Source organism: Chionomys nivalis, chromosome 9 (genome assembly GCF_950005125.1).
Source record: "Chionomys nivalis chromosome 9, mChiNiv1.1, whole genome shotgun sequence".
In the NCBI taxonomy this organism is placed as follows: Eukaryota; Metazoa; Chordata; class Mammalia; order Rodentia; family Cricetidae; genus Chionomys; species Chionomys nivalis.
Window position 1 is genome coordinate 81,974,518 of NC_080094.1, and position 20,192 is coordinate 81,994,709.

The 20,192-nt window shown below is 53.3% G+C and overlaps 1 protein-coding gene across 3 annotated transcripts; it reads right to left on the bottom strand.

Annotated features, from left to right (window-relative positions):
- Positions 1 to 4,509: 4,509 nt before the first annotated feature.
- Positions 4,510 to 19,268, bottom strand: Chst1 (carbohydrate sulfotransferase 1). Of its 3 annotated transcripts, none has more exons than XM_057781635.1 (4): positions 18,804 to 19,268; positions 8,011 to 8,139; positions 7,628 to 7,681; positions 4,510 to 6,697 (listed from the first exon to the last, which is right to left on the bottom strand). In XM_057781635.1, exon 4 carries the CDS (start codon positions 6,653 to 6,655, stop codon positions 5,420 to 5,422), a length of 1,236 nt encoding a protein of 411 aa, XP_057637618.1. In that variant the 5' UTR covers positions 6,656 to 6,697; positions 7,628 to 7,681; positions 8,011 to 8,139; positions 18,804 to 19,268; the 3' UTR covers positions 4,510 to 5,419. The 3 variants fall into 3 exon arrangements, with proteins under 3 accessions (XP_057637618.1, XP_057637616.1, XP_057637617.1); XM_057781633.1 differs by having other exon boundaries at positions 7,628 to 7,728; XM_057781634.1 differs by lacking the exon at positions 7,628 to 7,681.
- Positions 19,269 to 20,192: the final 924 nt, after the last annotated feature.

Sequence of the window (20,192 nt, forward strand, 5' to 3'; positions counted from 1 at the left end):
TTCGGTCCCTTGGATCCTCGGGAAGCCTTGCCTGCTCTGTGTGAAGGCCCCAGACAGGCAAGCTCTTTTATCAGCTGGGGGACCCCTGTTTTATTCATCCTCGTACTCAGTCAGCCAGTGTTTATTGGACACCTATTGTGCACCGGGCCCTGTAGTAAAGGTGTGATTACAACTGCAGTAAACACTATGAAAGAGATGTACACAGTGCTGTAAGGGCCTGTAACTGGGATATACGCGATAGAGAAGCAGCTATGTAAGGGCCAGTGATCAAGATAAATGAACTGGTAAAATTTAGAAAGTGCTGATAATTAAGTTGGGATTGAAAGAATGAACAAACTTTAACTAAAGAAAGGAACAGGAACGGAGGTTCAGGCATGATGAGCGGTCTGTAAAGACTCCGGCAGGGACAACAAAGAGTCTATATATCCGTCAGAATTGGCCATGTAGTAAGTTATTCTGAAAGTCAAGTATCTTCAAACAACAGACATGCTTTTAATCCTCACTGCCGAGTCAGAAATCGGGCTAGACTCAGCCAGGTGCCTCTAACTATCCAGACCAGACTGTGGGTGCTATTAACTAGGGCTCCTGTGTTTCCCAGCTTGTGCCCTGAAAACCTCTGGCGAGTCAGCCTGGACCTACCTCACACAATAGACAGGCAGCCTCTCTCCTACCCCTGCAATTGCTCTTCTTCTGTTGACTGAAGCAAGTCACTTGGCTAAGCCCCAAGTGGCTTTGAGCAGGCGTAGCTCACCCACAGGGTACAGGGAGACGTGAGCAAATGGGGGGCCGTGGCTGTAAAAGTCTACCCCAGTGTGTTCAAGGTCTGAGATAAACCGATGGGGACTACAGGGTGAAGGACAAGGAGGGAGAGACTGCAGAGAGCAGTGTGAGAACCCGGATCTGTCCTGGAAGCAGGGACGTTCTCATATCCGTGTCGTACGATCATCTGAAGAAAATCTGCGTGGCTGAGTTAGTGGTGTGCTTGCCTAACAGGCTTGAAGTTGGAGTCTCAGCACCTGTAATTCCAAGTGTGGTAGCACACGCTCATACTCCTACTACCCAGGAGGTGGAAGATCAGAAGTCAGTGTCATCCTTAGCAACCTACTGACTTTGAGGCCATCCTGGGCCACATGAGATTGGGGCAGTTGGGGGCTCCCTCGTAGGTTAAACACCCCTGGTGGAGTGGCAAAGTTTGTTAGTTTGAGAAGATGAAGGTTGGGGCTAGTTCAGCCCACACATCCCTGGTGCAGCCTCTCCCAGCATAACACCCTAGGCCTCCCATCCACACTGTGGCATATAATTCTCCCCAGGTTGGGAGCAGCCTTCTCATTCTTCTTGAAAGGCCCATTCCTCCCTCCCTAAGACCCAATTCAGATGCCACCACTAAAGTAACCCTGACTTGTCTAATCTCCAAGAGCACGAAGAATGAGATCTTAAGGTCATCACAAATGACATTTCTAACATCAAGAGGCTATGAGACCCGACTCTGTCTGTGGTTCGACCCATGGGTTGCATTTACTGCGCCCATGTTTTCACTCGCTCGCCTTCACTGGGTGGTTTTGCTTGAAAGAATTCTCATACCCGTAAAACCTGCATGTAAGAGTCAAAACTGCGTGAAAATATTGAACACATGTACAAGTGAATGGTCTCATCAGCAAAGAGCTTTCTCCCAAAGACCCCAGGCATAGGAGTGGCGGTGATTCCTTCCATCTGAAGGAATCTCTGGTGTCTCCCAATTCTAACAGAAAGTCACTCTCTGAAGGAGAGGGGACACTGGCTCAGGTTGGTCATAGGGGAGCTGCCTGAGGGCCTAGGGAAATTCCTAGGTCTATAAGATGTTCGTTATGCAACCACAAGGACCTGAACACAGTTCTTAGAACTCTCATTTTAAAAAGCCAGGCAGGCTGGTGTGAAGTTGCAATCCCAGCACTGGAGCTTACTGGCCAGCCAGCCTAGCCTAAGCAAGCCCCAGATCCCAGTCAGAGACCCTGTATCGGAAAACAAGATGGACGGCTCCTGAGGAACCTCTGGCCTCCACACACAAGTGCACACACATACGCGCGCAACTAGTCTGATTTATCAGAAGGACCGTCTAGCAGTGGTCGTGGCTAAAGTCAGCCTTCTCTGATGTTAGAATGGCCGAGTAGCGACCACAAATGATGTCATGACATGAAGTCATTCCCACAGCCTAGGTGTAAGTCCTGTAAGCCAGAAATCAGTGACAAGCCCCACCTTGCCCACCACTCCTGGCAGGCTTTTCAGACCAGCTTTTGGTTCTGATAGTGTTGCCTCCTCTTCTACATGAGAGGACCCTGAATCCCAGGGAGATCCACCCTGGGTCCTTCAGCTACCTTCACAGTGCAGGCCACTGAGAGGAGAGCCCCGGGTCCTCTTATACCTATGTCCACGTGATCAGGAATGGAAGGGAGGCACTCATGCAAGGAGAGGTATGTCTCTGCCTTCCTTTCCCATTCTTTCTCCTTCTTGCAGCTTGGGAAGTCATTATACAGTCAAGGGCACCACCTTAGGAAGATGGAAGTTAGAGCCAGGGCCTGTGATATCTGGGCACATGACCTGAGACACCACTCAGACCTTCCTGGTGAGTGAGACTGGAATAGGCTAGCTCATCACACAAATATTAGGATGGACCCACTGAAAGGGAGGAGGGAAGGAAGAGTTGAAAAGGATGCGGAGTGGTGGAAACCCTGTGTGGTACAGCAACATGAAGCAGTACAGAGGCTGGAGAGAGGGCTCAGTTGGCAAAATGTCTGCTATGCAAGCATGAGGACCTGAGTTCAAATCCCATGTAACAAGCCAGCTGCAGCTGCAGACGCAGCTACAATCCCAGAGCTGTGGACAGAGAAGAGCGGAGGCTTGATGCGGCTTGTTGGCTCTCAGTGACAAACTTCTGGCTCAGGGAGAAACGCTGCCTCAGAGAAATAAGATGGAGTGACAGAGGACACCTGGTACCTTCTTTTGGCCACCGTGCACACCTGCACACAGGTACACAACCCACACACAGAAATTCATGCACACCAAAAAAAAATGATAATAAAACAGCATGACCACTATAGAAAACAGAGCAGGTCTAACAATAACTAAAAATGATTGCCAGAGGGTCCAGCAATTACACTTCTGAGTATACTCCTGTCCACAGCTGTTGAAACATGGATGCAACCCAAGGCCCACTGAAGCACTGATGGATAAACAAACTGTGGGCTGCACTGGCCCTACAAAGGAAGGATAGGCTGACGTAGTGTACAAGGTGATGAACTTTAAGGACATTGTGCTCAGGGAAATAAGCCAGGAACCAAAAGACAAATGTTGCATGATTCCATTTATATGTGGTACTCACAGTAGTGAGAAACACACAGACAGAAAGTGGGATGGTTGCTAGGAGCTGTGGGAGAGAAAGGGACGAGTTGTTTTGAAGGAACAGACTTTGAGTTTTACAAGATGAAAAGTTATGGAGGAGGATGGTGATAAAGCTTGCATACTATAGAAGTATTTAATGAGATGTGCACTTAAAAACAGTGAGGACGGAGGCTGGAACGATGGCTCAGCGGTTAAAAGCACTGACTTTTCTTCCAGAGGACTGAGGTTTAACTCCCAGCATGCACAGGCTCACAACCAAGCATGACTCTAGTTCCAGGGCATCCAACGACCTCTTCTGTCCTTCACAGGTACCAGGCACACAGACAGTGCATGCAACCAAAACCCCACACACATAAAATAATGGAGATGGTGGTGATTGCTGAAGCTCCAGATTTATTGTTTTATGGTAAATTCCATGTTCTGTAGCTGGGAGCTTAGAGATGGCAGTTTGGGGCTCGTGTTCTGCTGGGAGAGGAGGTTGGCTCCTGGGCTACCTGATCTAACCAGTTAGATGGATGGACCGGCTGCTTTGTGGTTCTTAAATCATGGTAAAGCATACCATTTTTATTTTCTATTAAATGTCATGTTATGTATGTTTCTTCAAGTGAGGACTAGGGAGCTTCTTAGAAGAGCCTGCTAGATTGCCCAGGAAAGTCGGGGAGTGAGCGCAGCAGATCCCCAGCAGGCCTGTACACCAGGAAACTTTTCCCAGCTTCCTTAGCCCCAGATCTCCTAACTGGTAGAGAATAGGCTCATTCTTACCTCATGCCACTCTGAATCCCAACACCACAACTCCTGTTAAATACTTTGGGCATCCTGGTCAGAAGACACCACCCATCTCGGCTGATGAGAAGGTAATAAGATTGAAAGCCCCAAGCCAGCATGGAGGGTGGTAAGAGATCTGAAAGGTGGGGTGAAGTGGAAGGGGGGACTGGGGGTTCATATGATCATGATAGGTTGTTTGTATGTATGCAATCATCAAGGAATTTAAAAGGAATATTCTAGTTCTTTAAAACAAAAATTAAAGTTCTAAACGACAAGTTTGTCATTTAATTCTCCCTTTTCTCTCTCCATCTCATCTCCAAAGCCAGGACTATCCGGAGCCCATTGATTAATACTCATAAGGCCTCCAAATCACACTCAGACAGTACTGCACACTTTTATTTACAGAAAACACAATTAAAGCATTTCAATTTTCATCTAGCAAACTGATCCACATTTTTTGTCGTTTTTTTTTTTTCACAAAGAAATATCACAGAGAGACCCCAGGATCAATCAGAAACTTCTAAGATTCATTAGCCATTACTAATCCAGGGGTTGCCACAAGACTCAGACAGACAAGCTCATCACAAACCAGAGAGAAAGGAAGTAGTCCCGGTTCACCTCACAGTAAAACCCTGCTCACCACCAGGCAAAGGTGCGCAGGAGGGACAGGTGCCCCATGAGAGGGAGTGGGAATCTGGGGCAGGAAGCAGGGATGGGGGAGGGGTGATCACTTTTCCTAAACTGGGAGAGCTGGTCCCTTTGTATCCATCCCTTACAATGAGAAGACAGTTGCAGAAGGTGGAAGTTGTGTGCTGGAGAGCCTCTCCTTGTATGCCTGTGCCTACGTGTGACTGTGTGAGTGGGTGCCTGTAAACACTGTCCCCATCTATAGAAGGATTCAACATCCTCTGTCCCAGTGAGTCCCCTCTAAGACATAGTGCAAATTTCAGGGTCAAAGAGGCAGGAGGGAGGGGAGTGGGCATGGGTGGGAAGGACACACAGACAGGGTGGGAAAGGCTGGAGGGAGGGGAGTGGGCAGAGGTGGGAAGGACACACAGACAGGGTGGGAAAGGCAGGAGGGAGGGGAGTGGGCAGGGATGGGAAGGACACACAGACAGGGAAAGGCTGGAGGGAGGAGAGTGGGCAGAGGTGGGAAGGACACACAGACAGGGTGGGAGAGGGAGGAGGGAGATAAGGCAACAGTTTTAAAAAACCGTCCATAGCAGGTCCACATCAGCAAAACCAGAGCCACCTGCCTCCCACCCCCACCACACTCGGGTCACAAGAATGGTCGGAAATCGCGCTCCTCCACTAAGCTGATGGCCGGGTTCTTCAGCTCCTCCTCCGTGTTGGCCATTTTGTAGCCCAGCTGGGCCAGCACCTGCTGGCAGGCATTCTGGGCGAAGGCCACAATGTCATAGGAGAGGCGGAAGCGCCACTTCTCAGCTGTGGCCGCAGAGTTGCGCACTGTGCCATACTTGTGCTTGCCCAAAGTGGGGTCGCCCCTTGTATTGTTCTGGATCCAGCGCGCCACGTGACCGTCCAGCGGTATACCCAGGAATTCGTAGATCTCCTCTGTCTTCTTCATGGGGTTTCTGGCCAGGTCCTCATAGCGCACTAGCATGTACTTGCCCTTGAGCCAGGAGGGCCGCATCAGGCCGGTGGACACGGAGCTGGAGAAATCCTCGCACACTGTGGTGAGCTGTGTCACATCCAGGTTGTAGGGTTTCCTTCCTGTGCCGTACCAAAGCCGCCAGAGTCGGTAGGTGTCCCGGAAGGTCTCACTCCGGGAAGCTAAGATGCCACGAGGGTCTCGTACCAGCTGGATGACCTTGAGGTTCAGCCTGGGGTCTTCCACCAGGGCTCGAAGGTCATTCACCTCAGGCACCCGTACAGTCTTGATGGCCACGTGGCTGCGCTCACGACAGGCTTCAGCTGCCAAGGTCAGGTTCAGAAGGCCGCACTTGCGCACACAATCCCCTTCCTCTAAGACCAGATCAGGGGACCCTGGAGGGTCGCACACTGGACGGGAACAAAGGACCCTGCTAGCTCCTCGGCGGAACACCCTGTCAGTGGTGTGGTTGACGGGTGGCGGCTTGATGTAATTCTCTAGAAAGTAGAGATCACAGTCATAAAGGCTCCTCAGCAGGTCCCGGCTGGCCCCAAGCATGACCCTACGATCTGCCGGGCTCTTGCCCTGGGTGAAGCGGGGAATGAGAGTGTTCTGGACGTGGTAGAGAGGCTCGAACAGGTAGAAGACATCCATGTGCTGGTTGAAGAGCTGGCCCACAAAGGATGAGCCACTGCGTGTGGTGGCCAGGATGAGGACGTGAGTCTTCCTGGAGAGGTTATAGGAGAAGGTGGGGCCCTCCTCACACAACCGCTCTGCCAGTCCAGTCTCTGTCAGTCCAGGGCAAGTATGGAAAGACTTGGCAGTGAACGTGCGGATGGCTGTGTACTGGATGGCAATGGAGGCCAGGGCAAGGAGGAGGACAGCCTTCCAGGAACATTGCATGGCTGGGCACCGTCATGGGGCTGCTGCTCCAAGGCACAGGGTCTGTGGACCGAGGACAGTCAAGGGTTAAATGTCTCATATAGTCAAGAGTCTTCATGGAATCCAGGAAAACACCCAGTCCTGCCCAGGACTACAAAGCCTGCACTGGATAGTCATTTTCTTGGTGTCTCCTGGGAGCTTTTGAGAGCTAAACAGATAGATTCCCTGTGCCCCAAGAGCTAAGTAAATTTTGACTGCAGAAGCCTCCTAGAGTGAGCTCTGGTTTCCCTATGCCAACCCACTTACTGTGCCAAAGTCCAACTCCCCCAACTCCTGCATTTAGGGGGTGCCTCATGCCACACCCTGCCCCTGCCTGTGGCTTCTGCCAGCATCTCCTGGATCATGAAGATCATCTTCTAATCACACAGGCTGATACCCAGCTTCCCAGACACTGCTCTTTCTACCCATCCTCTAGATACCCTCCGAGGAAGGAGATACACTCATTTCTTCCCCCAAGACACAAGTCCTAGAGAGCAAGGACTTGTGCCCCATTAATTCTAAGTTGACAGCAGAAGCCAGCAGGGCCAGAAAGTGCCCACATTGGGCCACGGCCCTTCTCCCTTGCAAATGAGGGAGCCCAGCTACCTCCAAAGGGGGACTCTGAGGCACCTTTAGTGTCATAAGTCAACTGGCCTGGAGCAGGGGCAGATCCCAGAGGCTGCTGGGATGTGTCTCTGCCCAGGACCCAAGGCTTGCTTCTGGCGGTGAGGCAGCAATGCTCGCTACCCAGACAAGATGCTCCTTCACCCTCTGGTCCACAAGAGAGAGGCTAGCAAGGGGCCATAGGAAGGTAGAAAGGGAAGTGCATGCCATGGGCTCACAACATGCCCCAAGCAATCTTGCAAGGTGGCCCAAGGGATGCTGACTCAGTCACCAGGTCCCAAGAGATGCCAGGGCTGTCCCAGACCCAGGGCCAGGGACCTCAACACTTACCGAAAAAGGACTGCTGCCCAGTGGAGACTCGGCTGCCAGTGTCTCAAATCCAACCTGTCCAGGAAGTGCAGTGATCTGCACCTCAGGCCTGTGGCCAGCAGCTGCAGGGACAGTGGGCAGGGTGTGCTTGGGCTCCATTCTCCCTCTCTTTACCCCACAGTCTGCTCCCAAGGCATAGTGACTTTGCCTGCATTGACTCAAAGCTCCAGCTGATCCAGTACCATCCATGAGCCATGAAGCCCCAACCTTCAAGCTGCAACCTCTCTTGCCCACCCCTCTACCCACAACAAGCCATGATCCTTCTGGCTAGCATGCATGCCCAAGTGCCTGAGGTGGCAGGCCCAAAGGGGTTCTGTATTGGAAATGAATGGAACAACCCTGACCTTTCAGAATTCAACTGGTCCTGCGATGCAGGCGGGTCACCCAGGCCTTCGGGTGGAGAAGGTAGCTCCAAAGGGACAGCTGGGGACAAGGGTCTTCTTTCAACCATGTGCAGCATGCACGACAGCTACCTGAAAACCAAAGGCACACTTTACCAAGCCCCAGTAAAACACCAAAGCCAGTGTGGCTTTAGATGGCACCTACTAAGCACTCACACAGGGCTAAGCCATTTACCCAAATGAGCAGATTCCCTCTGTAAGCAGGTCTGGGCCCACAACACAGGCGGCAGTACCTGCTGGGACCTATGGCTTTAACCCACTTCTGGAAGCTGTATACTTTCTCCCCAAGACACAAGTCTTTCTCATGCTCGGACACACCTGGCCTTCAAACATGCACCCGATTCACTGTCCCAGCCCACCCATGAGCCAGCATGGGAGGGACCAGAACCGAAGGGGAGGAGCTCTGAGACTCGGGATGCACGTTCTCTTTTGCCATTATGCCTGTTATTGGTTGGCTCACGGCTGGTAGGTAGACTCCATCTCCCGAGCAAACAGAGACACCATTTTGGATAATCTGTCATTCCTTACAAACTGCTCTGGTAGATCATGGGCCTACTCCCATTGCTCGAGTGGAGAATTCAAAGACCACTGTATGGCTCACAACTGGGAACCAGCAGGGACCTGAGTCCCTCTGCAACAGTCTGGCCAGCACTCTAATCCCTTCACCTTTGGCTCAGTGTCCCAAGGAAGAAGGCAGAGCCTGCTTGCCTGGGGAGAAGCAATGGTAACAAAATAGAGGCTTGAGATCTGGGAATCCCATTTAAAATGTGAAATTCCACTACCATGTGTAGAAATCAGTACTGCATCACCACCGAGAGGCAGCTAATAGGGTAAGAGGCACGGCCCGGATTCTTGGGAACCTCTCAGTATGATCAAAGTCATGGTCTGGACCACATTCAACACAGCCCCTGTGACAGAGGACGCTGCCCCATGGAAGGAGGGCTGAGGAGAGTGGGAAGCCCTCTTTATTTTAATCTCGGGTCCCTGCCAGGTGCCCCAAGGGAAACCCAGCACTCTGCCAGCCAGGGAACGCCAGCAACAGCAGAACCCCCTTTCTTCAGCTGTGACTCCACCAAACTCAGTCACGTTTCTTCACAGGCATCTACCAGTGATCTAGACCAATAGGCACCGAAGACCACAGAAAGTCAGCACTCTTGAGGGCTCCCTGTCTTCCTGTGTGAGTGCTCCACCCCTGCCCCACCTCAAGGCTATGAGATCAGCACCCCACAAACCCATTTAGCAGAAAAAGAAGTTGAGGCTCCTCGGGTTGCAACAGCTTTTTCAGGTTCATGCCCCAAACTAATGTTCAAATCCATTTGCTGAATCTGCTCCAGGGCCACCTCTATTTCATCACTGATCTGCATTAAGACAGGGTTCTTTGGCCCTTAGCACCCCACCCTGCAATTGCAGCTCTAAAGACAGAATACGCACAGGTCACTTCAGAGGATAGCCATGCTTCTTGCCTAGGAGAAGAGGGACAGTCCGAGCTCTTTCCCCAGTTTCCCTTCCCACACAACACTTGGAGAAACTCAAAGGCAGGTCTAAGAGTTGAGGTTGTTCTCAGAGACGTGGTCCCCTAAAGTGAGGAGACTTCTCTCAAGGGACAGCATGGGCACTGTGGGCACAAGTTTGAGATCCAGCTGAGGACCATGTGCCCGCCTTCCAGGAGGGCAAAGGCAGAGCATGAGAACAGGAAGGAGGATGCTAGGACCCACTGAGCGTGCCCTGCTCTCCTGCCAGCCTGGCACAGCCAAGCCCAGAGCTGGCCAAGGGTCCTTGGTATGCCAGAGGCATTTGTCCTGGAAACCAGAGGCCCAGGGGCCAGGTCTGGTTGTTCCCAGGCAAGTCTTGGATTCTGCAAGAGATTTCTCAATGCCCTAGTCTTCCAAGACAGACTTGGGGGCCCATACCCCTTCCTGTGTTTCCAGTAGTTTCTGGTATGGCCTCCCTCATTGGTGGGTCAAACCTTGGGCACAAGAATCCAGAATCCCACCTTCTTGTGAGAAGCTAGTGCCCACCCAGGAGAAGGTTCCGACTGCAGCAGCATAGTCAGGAGTGGAGGAGGATGCTACACAGAGAAGCTCTGATTTGCAGCTAAGAGCTTAAGCCAGCATCACACCAGCTGCCAATCAGAGGGCACACACATCTGCTGAGCACCAGCTGGGTCTGAATTCACTTCTGCAGTCTCTAAAGGTGGCCTAACCAGAGCAGTGGCTGTAACTGACATGAAATATTTATTCATACCCAGCATTATGACAAGACCTTGCCTTGCAATTGACAAGTGACCTCTGGCCCCAGCTCCATGGACCCCAGCAAAGCTCTCCTAATTTTTGCTTTGCTTTTTTGCCTTAGGGAAGCACCTCAAAAATAATTACCTGCACCCCTAGCGTCTGCTCTAATAGAGGCAGACCTCTGTAAGACTTTGCCCACCACTCCTTCCCAAACCACTTACCCTACCAGAATTTTCTGCTCTAGACTGCTGCGGTGTTATTTCTGCCTCACTCTAGTGGCCAGAACTGATAGTGCAGCCTCTTAGCTTTGTTTGTTTGGAAGAGGCCTAATGGGAGGGCCAAAGGTCCTGTGGTGGGTGGGAGGTGTGGTGTTGCAGACTGCAGGAAAGTGTGATAATGGCACCTCCACCCAAGTTCTGACTTCCGATCCACAAAGAGGCAAGCAGCAACAGGCAGTCTGGCTCTCTACACTGACCTTCCCCACTGCCCGCCCCACAGTGCCAAGGCTGGAGAAGCAGTGTCGTACACAATGCCACTAGCAGGAATGCTCTGCATCTTCTGCCTGTCACTAGGTTAGTGACACTGGTTCACACCTATTTGTACCTAGCATTTTCTTCAGGTCTTCGCCTCTCTACCTTAAGGACGTACCCCATATTCAGGACCAGCTGAGCCACGTTCACATGGGACAGAGGGAAAACCCCGTGGATAGTGGGAAAACTCAAGTCATTCTCCAGGAGAGAGCAGCATTCAGTGCCTGCCCTCCTCACCAACCACCAGCTCAGTCTCATTCCCCATCCCATCCCATCTTCTCGCAGGGGAGGAACTAAGAGGCTGTGGAGGGGTGGGCACTGCTTACAGTGAGCTTTGATTTATTATGTTTGGGAATAGTCCTGGGGAGTGACCTCATCTCCGGGGAAGAGCTAGAGAGGTGTCTGAAGATAAGGTTGGCCACTGAGACAACTATCCCTGACCCATCTTAGTGCTCCCTTCTTTACCCTGGTGACACCGCCAATCAGCCTTCTCCTCTCCAGCCTTCAACATGCCTGGTCAAGGCTCCACTGCCCTACAGTCAAGCACTAACCCTGAGCAGGTAGACCTGAGGGAAATGGTTGGCTGGAGGTTACTGAGGTCACACAGGACCTGCAATAAGCAGGGCCTTAAAGAGACCAAAGCCTGCAGGGAGTGGTTGAGGCTATTCTTGGACAAGTGACTTCTTTCCCCCAAAATGTTTTTTCTGACAGCCCGGGGAGCAGGGCACAGAGAGCAAGAGAAATGAGCCTGAGCATCGGCCACCTGAACAAAACCATGGCACGGGGACTCCGGGGCTCCGGGGGCAGGGCACTTGGCACGGGGACTCTAGGGCTCTGAGGGCAGGGCACTTGGACAGGGAGGAGCTTAGCTGGAAGGCAACTTCAGGAAACTGCACATCTAAATCCACTGTCAGCCCTGACCCACCATAGATGTTTGTTTGGTTAAGGTTTAAAAGGAAAACAGCCAGGGGATTTCTTTTCTCTAAAGGAAAATGAGGTGATGAAAACGGGGCAAAGAGAAAAGAAGAGCCGGGAAGCCTGAAGACGGTGCCAGCTCTGCTCCAAACACCAAGTAACTTGTGGGTTTATGGGGTAGAGCTTCCTGGCAGCCAATGGGAAAAGGAAAATAACTCAGCTACACGTTTTACAGGATCGATAAGACAAAACACATGATTGTAAGATATCTGGTGAATAGAGGCTGGGATCATGAGATCTCCCAAGAAGTCTCCAAAGTCACATGCCACCAAAAACCCAACAAAACCCAAGGGCAAGTTCCCGAGGGCTGTGTGCTGGAGCATCCTTCAGAATTAGCAGTATGGCAGACACAGAGAGACGTTGCAGGTGTTCCAGTCCGTGGAACAAAGTGTTCCTCTTTGCTGCCACGCCTGTCTCCACTTTAACCTCAGTAAGGTCTGCAGGTCTTTCCTGCGGAATCTGCATGACAGGTGTTATGTACCCACCCTCTGGAGCATCCTCAGCAAGAACCGGTCTTACTGTCAGGGTTCTCAAGGTCGACCAGCTGTACAGAGGGTTACTAGTCCTTTTTCATTTCGCCATAGGCACACTGCGTTCTCCAGGCAGGTCGTTCCAGTATCCACGAGTGCAGGTACTGAGGACACAGGACACCCCTGGCCGTCTCAAGCTTCTTCATAAAGTTGTCATCAGCCCTGAAGGAAAGACCTGCATGGGGAGGTTGGGTGGGAACCTCCTTCCAGCTGTTTGGCGGCTCAGAACCTTTGAACCAAATGCTCAACCCCTGCTGCCCTCTGTTGCTCTGAGGGGTGAAATGAGAGAAACAGAGCAATCACAGACAGAAGCAGAAAGCAGAGGATAGGAACAGCTCAACATAGTGGGGTACAGACAAGATTCATGAAGGGGTGTCCTCTGGTGTGAGTTCAGGGACTAGCCTGGACCACCACAATCCTGGCTTGGATATGCCCGCCCATGGAGCTAGTCCCACCTGCAGGGACCTCAGCTTTAGGGGAAGGAAGTTACTTCTGTCCTGTGTCTGGTGGCCTGGGAGCAAAGTCCTCCCTGACATGGGGTGAGTGACTGCCCTCCTGTGCTGACACAAGGGCCTAGTATACAGGAACCCGAGAAGAGAGATGAGTCAGAAAGCTGGTCCCTGTCTCAGCCAGGCCAGCCTGTGAGAGGCGGAACTACTGCCCCAGCACCAGACGGAAAGGCCCCGGTTTCCTGTCCCCCTCAGCACAGCCACGCCGGTTGGAATAGTACTAAGGCCCCACCCACTGGATTCTGGTTTGGTTTGGGCTTCAGTCATCCTCCCAACTTTAAGGATGAGGAAACAACAGCAGAAGCTGGGCACCACAGCTGCTGCCCTGCTGGCAGCTAACAGAGTGACCTCCTGCTTCTGCATCTTTGGACCCCTGTCTCTGGACACCTCGTGCTTCTGCATCCTTGGACCCCTGTCTCTGGACACCTCGTGCTTCTGCATCCTTGGACCCCTGTCTCTGGACACCTCCTGCTTCTGCATCCTTGGACCCCTGTCTCTGGACACCTCGTGCTTCTGCATCCTTGGACCCCTGTCTCTGGACACCTCCTGCTTCTGCATCCTTGGACCCCTGTCTCTGGACACCTCCTGCTTCTGCATCCTTGGACCCCTGTCTCTGGACACCTTCATGGGGCCCGCCTGCCCCATGTGCTCAAGAGCTGGAGCCTGAGAGTGAGAGAAGACAGGGCATCAAGGTTCACCTAAACCCTGAGGTTTAGGAGGGATGGGGACGACTATGGACCTGGATCCCGCAAAGGGTTGATCCCGCAGGAATAGCTAGTTGACAACAAGGCCGGGATGCCCATTCAACTGCAATGACCCAAGCCCTGATTGCAACCACAGAGTTTAGGCCCCAGGCCACATAAGAACACCAGTTAGCACTAGGACACAAGGAACCGATGCAGGGAGTGCCAGAACCAAGGGGGCCACCCCAGATAAGCTCCTGACAATCATGACCTCACCATCCACCCTCTGGTGGTGTCCCCTGCTGGAGACAGGGGCTACCTGCTGCTCTTCCTGAGGGCTCCCTGCCGAGTGAATGAATCTAGCTATTTCACCCTTCCATGCTGAATGACAAGAACAAAAATGACCACAACTGGATGTGGCTGTTACCATCCGCACCCCACCTCAGGACTCTGGGGGAGCAATAACTTAGAAGCTACGACCCAGGAATGTCGCAATCCTCTGCAGCCAGAAAACATCAGAGCAGAAAACACCAGGTCTGAACTTGCCTGAACTGGATAAAGGTCTTAGGCTCAAGGCCCAGAGAGGCAGCCTTTCTCTCTTCTCCTAGACTGTGCCACCCAATCTGGTACCAAGCACATCACATGCCAGTGTGTCCTTCATCACTTCTCCCAAGTAACAAGCAGAATGATAATCTCTGACTGCTACAAAGACCTCTAGAATAAAGGGTAATGTAGGTATTCCCCAAAGTTCAGAACCATGGTGTGGCTGCCACGCATCACCCCAAGCTGAGGGTGAAGATACGGCTGTGTCCACTTCACATGTAAGACTCAGAAAGGTTAGATAATGGGCCAGAGATGTCTCATCAAGTAAAGGTGACTGCCACCGAGCCTGCTGGTCATAGTTTGATCCCCAGTTCCCATGTAGTAGAAGGAGAACCGCCCTCCTTACAGACGTGGTGGCTTGCACACATCTACATACATACACACACAAGATAACTAGGAACATGTAATTCCCTTTTTAAAGAAAGCACGTTTAGGTGGCTGGATCACAAAAGTCAGATGTGGCAGTGGGGTGCGGGAGGGTCCCTAGTCTCTGAACTTGCCTATAAGCTTTCCACAGTCCATGCTGGAGAGTGAAAGCCAGACCCACAACCTCAGGTAGCCTGACCCTTTCTGAGCCTGGCACATAGAAGGGGAAGGGCACACCCAGTTCACAGGACTCAAACAAATCGAGTACAGTGTGTCCTCAGCACAGAGATGGGTCCGCAGCCATCACTCAATTAGTGCCATCTTCAGAATGTCAGCAACACACAGCCATCTGTCATTTTCTCTAGCCTGCACAATCCTTGAAGGATAGCTCCAGGAACCCCTCTGTCAGTGTCGAGTTTGGAGCACCTTCCTACTCAGAAGTCCCAAGAGACTCTCTGGCATCCCAGAGACTCCAGAGAAGAGTGGGGGCCTTGCTTTCCTCTGCATCCCTAGGTCTCCAGCTCACAGCCCTTCCAGCTCCAATCACGGAACAAACACAAAGCGAGGATCTCTAAACATTTAGAAATCGCGGGAACCCTGTGCCCCCACACAGCACCATGGGGATTTATAAAGAACAAATCATGCCTGACAAACTTGATAGCTTTCCTGATAGAATTACAAGACTGGTGGATGAAGGAAACGAGGGCAGGGTAATATATCTTGATTTTTAGTAAAGCATTTGATACAGCGCCTCGAGTAATCTTACAAAATTAATTCAAACAGACTTGGCCCTCAGCTCTTGTCATGGAGCCTAAAGGCAGGAGGGGGCATGTCCCAAGAGTCCTGAGTGGAGGAGGCAAGGCCAGGGGCAAGGCCTGGAAGGCAAAGAGTCTGGGAGTGGGGGCAGGGCTGCCCGGCCGGTGCCAGGCCACATCTTATCTAACATCTTCATTAATGATCCTGAGAGAGGGAGCAAACAGTCCGTTAATGAAATTTGCAGAGGATATTAAATTGTAAGGTGTTGTGAACACCAATGAGGACAGCAAAGTGGTCCAGAGAGACCTAAGGCAAGACTCAGATCGCTGGTAGAGACGGGGTGGGGGCAGAAGGCAGTTGCCGAGCTTCTTGGAGAGCTAAAGGGAAGGAGGAGAACGGTCCCCCAGGCTGCTGTGCAGCTGAGAGAGGTCACAGTTAGCTTGGGTTCTGGCCTAACCGAGCAGGCAAACCCCAGGAATCTTATTTTTGGCATCTGTAAAATAGAAGAGCCAGCAGCTAACTCCGTTGCAGCTGAGATAGCTGGTAGGAGTGGGCGGAGGGAGTTCAGGGAGCTGGGGACGGATTTCCACCTTATACAAGAGGGCCCTTCAAGCCATGGGTGTGCTACAGTGAGAAGGGGTCTGGGGAGGAGACTCTGCTTGTGTGTCACTGGCGGCCTGAATTTTCCTAGGCCATGCTCCCCAATACTGTGGTGCTGGAACTGTTAGAAAAAACCTCTCCCAGCCCTACCAGCTCCAACCTAAGGACTGTGCTCCTAAGTCCTGATTGTCATAACCACATGGCCCAGCTGCTCCAGGATCGGGGGATGGGGACTGAGCCCTTCTCTCTGCCATAAGGTCCCTTTCTACCTATACCTCCTTTGTCCTAGCCCCAAGGGGCTCAGCAAGCAACCCTTCCCTAGGATGTGAAGCAAAGCCATCTAGCCTTGGAGGGTTTCTTCTCACAGGTTTCTGGCTAGGTAGAGTCTTAAAAAGAGCCAAGCTATAGAGTACCAGGCTGGAAAAACCTAAATAAATCTCTATGAGAATAAATGAGTGGCTGACCCCAGCGGGGTGCCAGGGTTCTTCTCAAGCAGGCCATCCCAGACAAGCATCAGAGCACTGACTGGCACACAGGGGAGGGAGCCAGGTGAATCCCTTCACATTAGATAAGTAGCCATGCCACTCTCCCCACACACTGGGGTACTGCTGTGTGTTCCCTGTTAAGGAACCTGACCTTCAGGAGCCTATTAGGCCCTCGGTTTGCAGAGAAAGGAACAGAGGCACTGAGTAGTCACCAGAAGCTTGGAAGCTGAACCAGGAGAGAATCCTATCGGGTGGAGAGAGGTAGCCTGTCCTCTGGGGGGGGGGGGGGGGCTTGTTTACCCATCTCTCTTCCCAGCAAAGAGAGTTGGTCCAGCTGCACCACACTTGTGGAGCCTGATTTTACTATATGTTTCCTTCCTTCCCCCAATGCCTCGCTGCACCGAGTCCTCTGAACAAGTCTGTTTCCATGGAAACCATACAGTGACTCAGGGCTTCGGGACCTTCTCAGAACCAGATTATGACTATCAGATGCTCCCTTCTCACCACACTTTCAGCCTCCCAATGTGCAAGGATGGGGCACAGCAGATGGGCAAGAGGGACCTGGGGGGCACAAGCCAGACCTCACTGCGAACCTGACGCCCAAGGCTACTGCACACTCAGGGGAACAAAGACAGATCCCTCCTCCAGGGCAGCCTAGCTTACTCCTATACTAGCACCCTCAACCTAGCTCCTCTGGAGCCAGGACCCTTGGGAGAGGGCACAGAGATCTACATCCTCCTCTGAGCAGAACTGACATGGGGGCCGGGGTAGAGGGAAGCAGGGTAATGTAGGGTGCTCAAATGCAAAGGGTCCAAAGCTCCACAGCTGCTCAGCAAAGAGGATGTGGAGGGGAGGGGTCTGCAGGGTCTGCAGGGTGCTGGGGAAGGGGAAGGAGGTGTGACCTCAAAGCCCCAGCAGTACTGCGTGGATATCACCAGTGGCCTCTCACTTTGCACAGCCCACAGACACTGTGGTCTGAGCTGGTCTTGAGCCACTCACCCACCAAGACCAGGGATGACAACAACAAGCAATGAAAGTTTAAGGGGCCAGGCTCCTGCAGGGGTCCAAGACCCAAGGGCATATCCACCCCCTCCTTTCTTCTGCAGCTCCCTAAAGCCCCAAGAGGGCGGGGAATAGAATAGATTGGAAGCTTGATCTCTCCCTGGTGAATCCAACATGTGAGTCATGACGGCAGAAGCACTTTGAAAGAGAAACAGGGTCATCATGATGCCTAGAAGTGCGGCGGTTACTGGGGACTGGAGCCTGGGAACTGCCTGCCAGCTTGGGTGTCTCTGTGAGACAGCCCAGCCACACCTCCCACCTAAGGGACTGAGGAACCAGGGAAACCAATCTTGCTCCCTGGTCTATGAGCTCCCTGTCTATTTGCCTCTTACACCTACTGGTATCTTTGGCTTTCCAAAGCAGCTCCCTGCCCAGCCAGGATACCTGCCTCCTGCCACCATCCTCAGTTCCTACTGTCCCTAAGTTCCACAAGATTTTGGGCTGAATTCCTGTCCCTGGGAGGACATGCATCTTCCCTGTCCTAGCCTCAACCTCTCAGCCATCAGCTATAACATCCCTGGCACCTGGATGCCTGGATCCCCTGGTGTCCAGGAGCCTCTTGTTTAAACAGTTGTTAAGTCTATCAGGAAGCCAGAACTAAGATTGCAATCCTGAAAAGGGGCAGGCCTGGAGTAGGGGGAGATGACATAGTGAGGCCCTGAAATCAGGCCAAGGTGCCCCCCTAGCAGGACCATGAGATCTTACCTTCCTCAGATAGCTTAGCCTTTCAACCCATGGGTCCCAGACAGGGTCACAGTTGAATGTTACTGTAAAGTCAAACACTGTGTCCCTCCTCTCTGGAGCCGAGAGAAACTGACCAACACACACACACACACACACACACACACACACACACACTCCCGGTTCTACTCAGAGAGGAGCTAGGGCTATTTATGCGGTGAGAGGGGGGAGATCTGCACCGTCAGGCAGACCTAGCCTCCTAAAGGCCCATCCCATCACAGCATAGTGGGAGCGGATGCAAGACCGAGGCTAGAAGCAAGAAGCCTCAGGGTGTAAACCTGGTTTGGAAAGTTAGAGGAGGCACCCGAACCTCAGGGTTTCTGCCAGCTTTGGCAGCCCCGAGTCGGGCTGTGAGATGGTGAACCCGGAGCAGACGCCCGAGTGCGTTCGGCAAGAGAAAGGAAGCCCCGGGCTTATCCCAAGTTTGCTGCCCTCGCCAGATGGGGGCAAGGAGGGGCTGGGGCGATCGCTGCGCTCCACGGCTACCAGTCCAGCCATGCTCTCCCAGCATCTATCACTCTGCGGCCCCACACCACCGCCTCCGCGCACCGCCCAGAGACACCGGCCCCGAGCTAGGGGCGTCTCCCGCCGCGCCCGCGCCCCTCCCGGCTGCTGCGGCGCAGTCCACTCCCGCCTGCCCCGGGTACGGCGGGTCCCGGCCATACCTGGTGGCGGGCACGCTGGGAGCCCCTGCAGCGCACAGCGCCGGCTCCATCCTTGGTCTAGAGTCAGGCTCATTGAGAGCCCGCGGGTGGCGGTGGCGGTGGCGGCGGCATCCTCCTCCTCCTCCGCGCCCTGCTCCTCGGCCCCCCTTCTCCCGAGCCTCTTCCTCCGCCTCCGCGCGTCCCCTCACGGGCCCCTCTCCATGGCCCGGAGGGGCTCTAGCCTGGGGTGACTGGTGCAGCACAGTGCCTTCTCCCGGGAGGAGAAAGAGAGCGATCTCTGACCAGAGGGACGCAGGATCTGGGACCCGGACCCTGAGCACTGCAGCCCCAGGCTCCGGAGGATAGTAGCAGCCCGGAGGCCGGAGCCTCGCAAAGCACCCTCTTCGCGTCCCCGAGCCTCAAGCGGCAGCCTCTGCTTCAACCCGGAGCTAGCGGGCAGCAGGCGCTGCGGTCCCGGCTCCACCCCCAGCGCCGCCCGCCCCCTCTCCGCCCGACCCCGTCAGCGCGCGCCCTCCCGCCCCCAGTGCAGCCTAGGCCTCCAGCGCTGGGACACCCCCTCTAGCAGGGCTCCGGGGCCAACCCACCGGCGGGCCGGGCAGCCACGCCCACCCCGAGTTGAGGATGTCAGGCGGCAGGAGCACCGGTACCTCTTGGCCTGCCCTCTCTCCCGAGCCCCCACGAGGGAAAGCACATGCTCTATTTTTACGGCCAAAACCTCTGTATCTCCAAATCTGTCTACAGCCACATCCTGACCCTGTGTCCCAATCACTATCCTTTCTTCCGCCAGTGCAACCAGAGCAGACTCTAGAACCCAAAACCAGAGTCCATATTCCACCACATACCCCTGCCCACCTTGGTCGTGCTTCTGCCCACCCCCAAATAGAGAAATGTTTCACTTGCCCCAGCGCCCGTCTTCCCTTCCCAGCCGGGCTCCCGAGGAACTGGAGATTTTGTGGGTCACTAGAGTTCCTTTGCTGGAGGAAGCCTTCCACCTTGATCAGTCACTTCCTACGAGGCTACATCTGGCCTCCCTGGTGGAATCAGACCACAAGCTGTCCTTGTGGAACCAGGGCAGTAACGGAACTCTGCCATCACCGTGGTCCTTCATTCTCCTCACAATATCCACTGAGCATCTCCCGCTTGTCATAAATACCAAGCACTAGCTGGTGACAAGACAAATAGACCCCTGAACTCAGCGTGGCCTGAAGGAAAACCAAGGTAAAACGGCAGAGGAATGCCTGTGGCCCCTGAGCTGGCGGGGAAGGGAAATCCGGTTCTGCTCATCCACTACCAGTGTCCCCGCATGCGCAGCCCAGGCTCCACCGGGCAGTTTGGAGGGCTCTGGCCAGGAGATTGTCCCAAGGCAATGGCAGAGCCGGGAACTTCGGT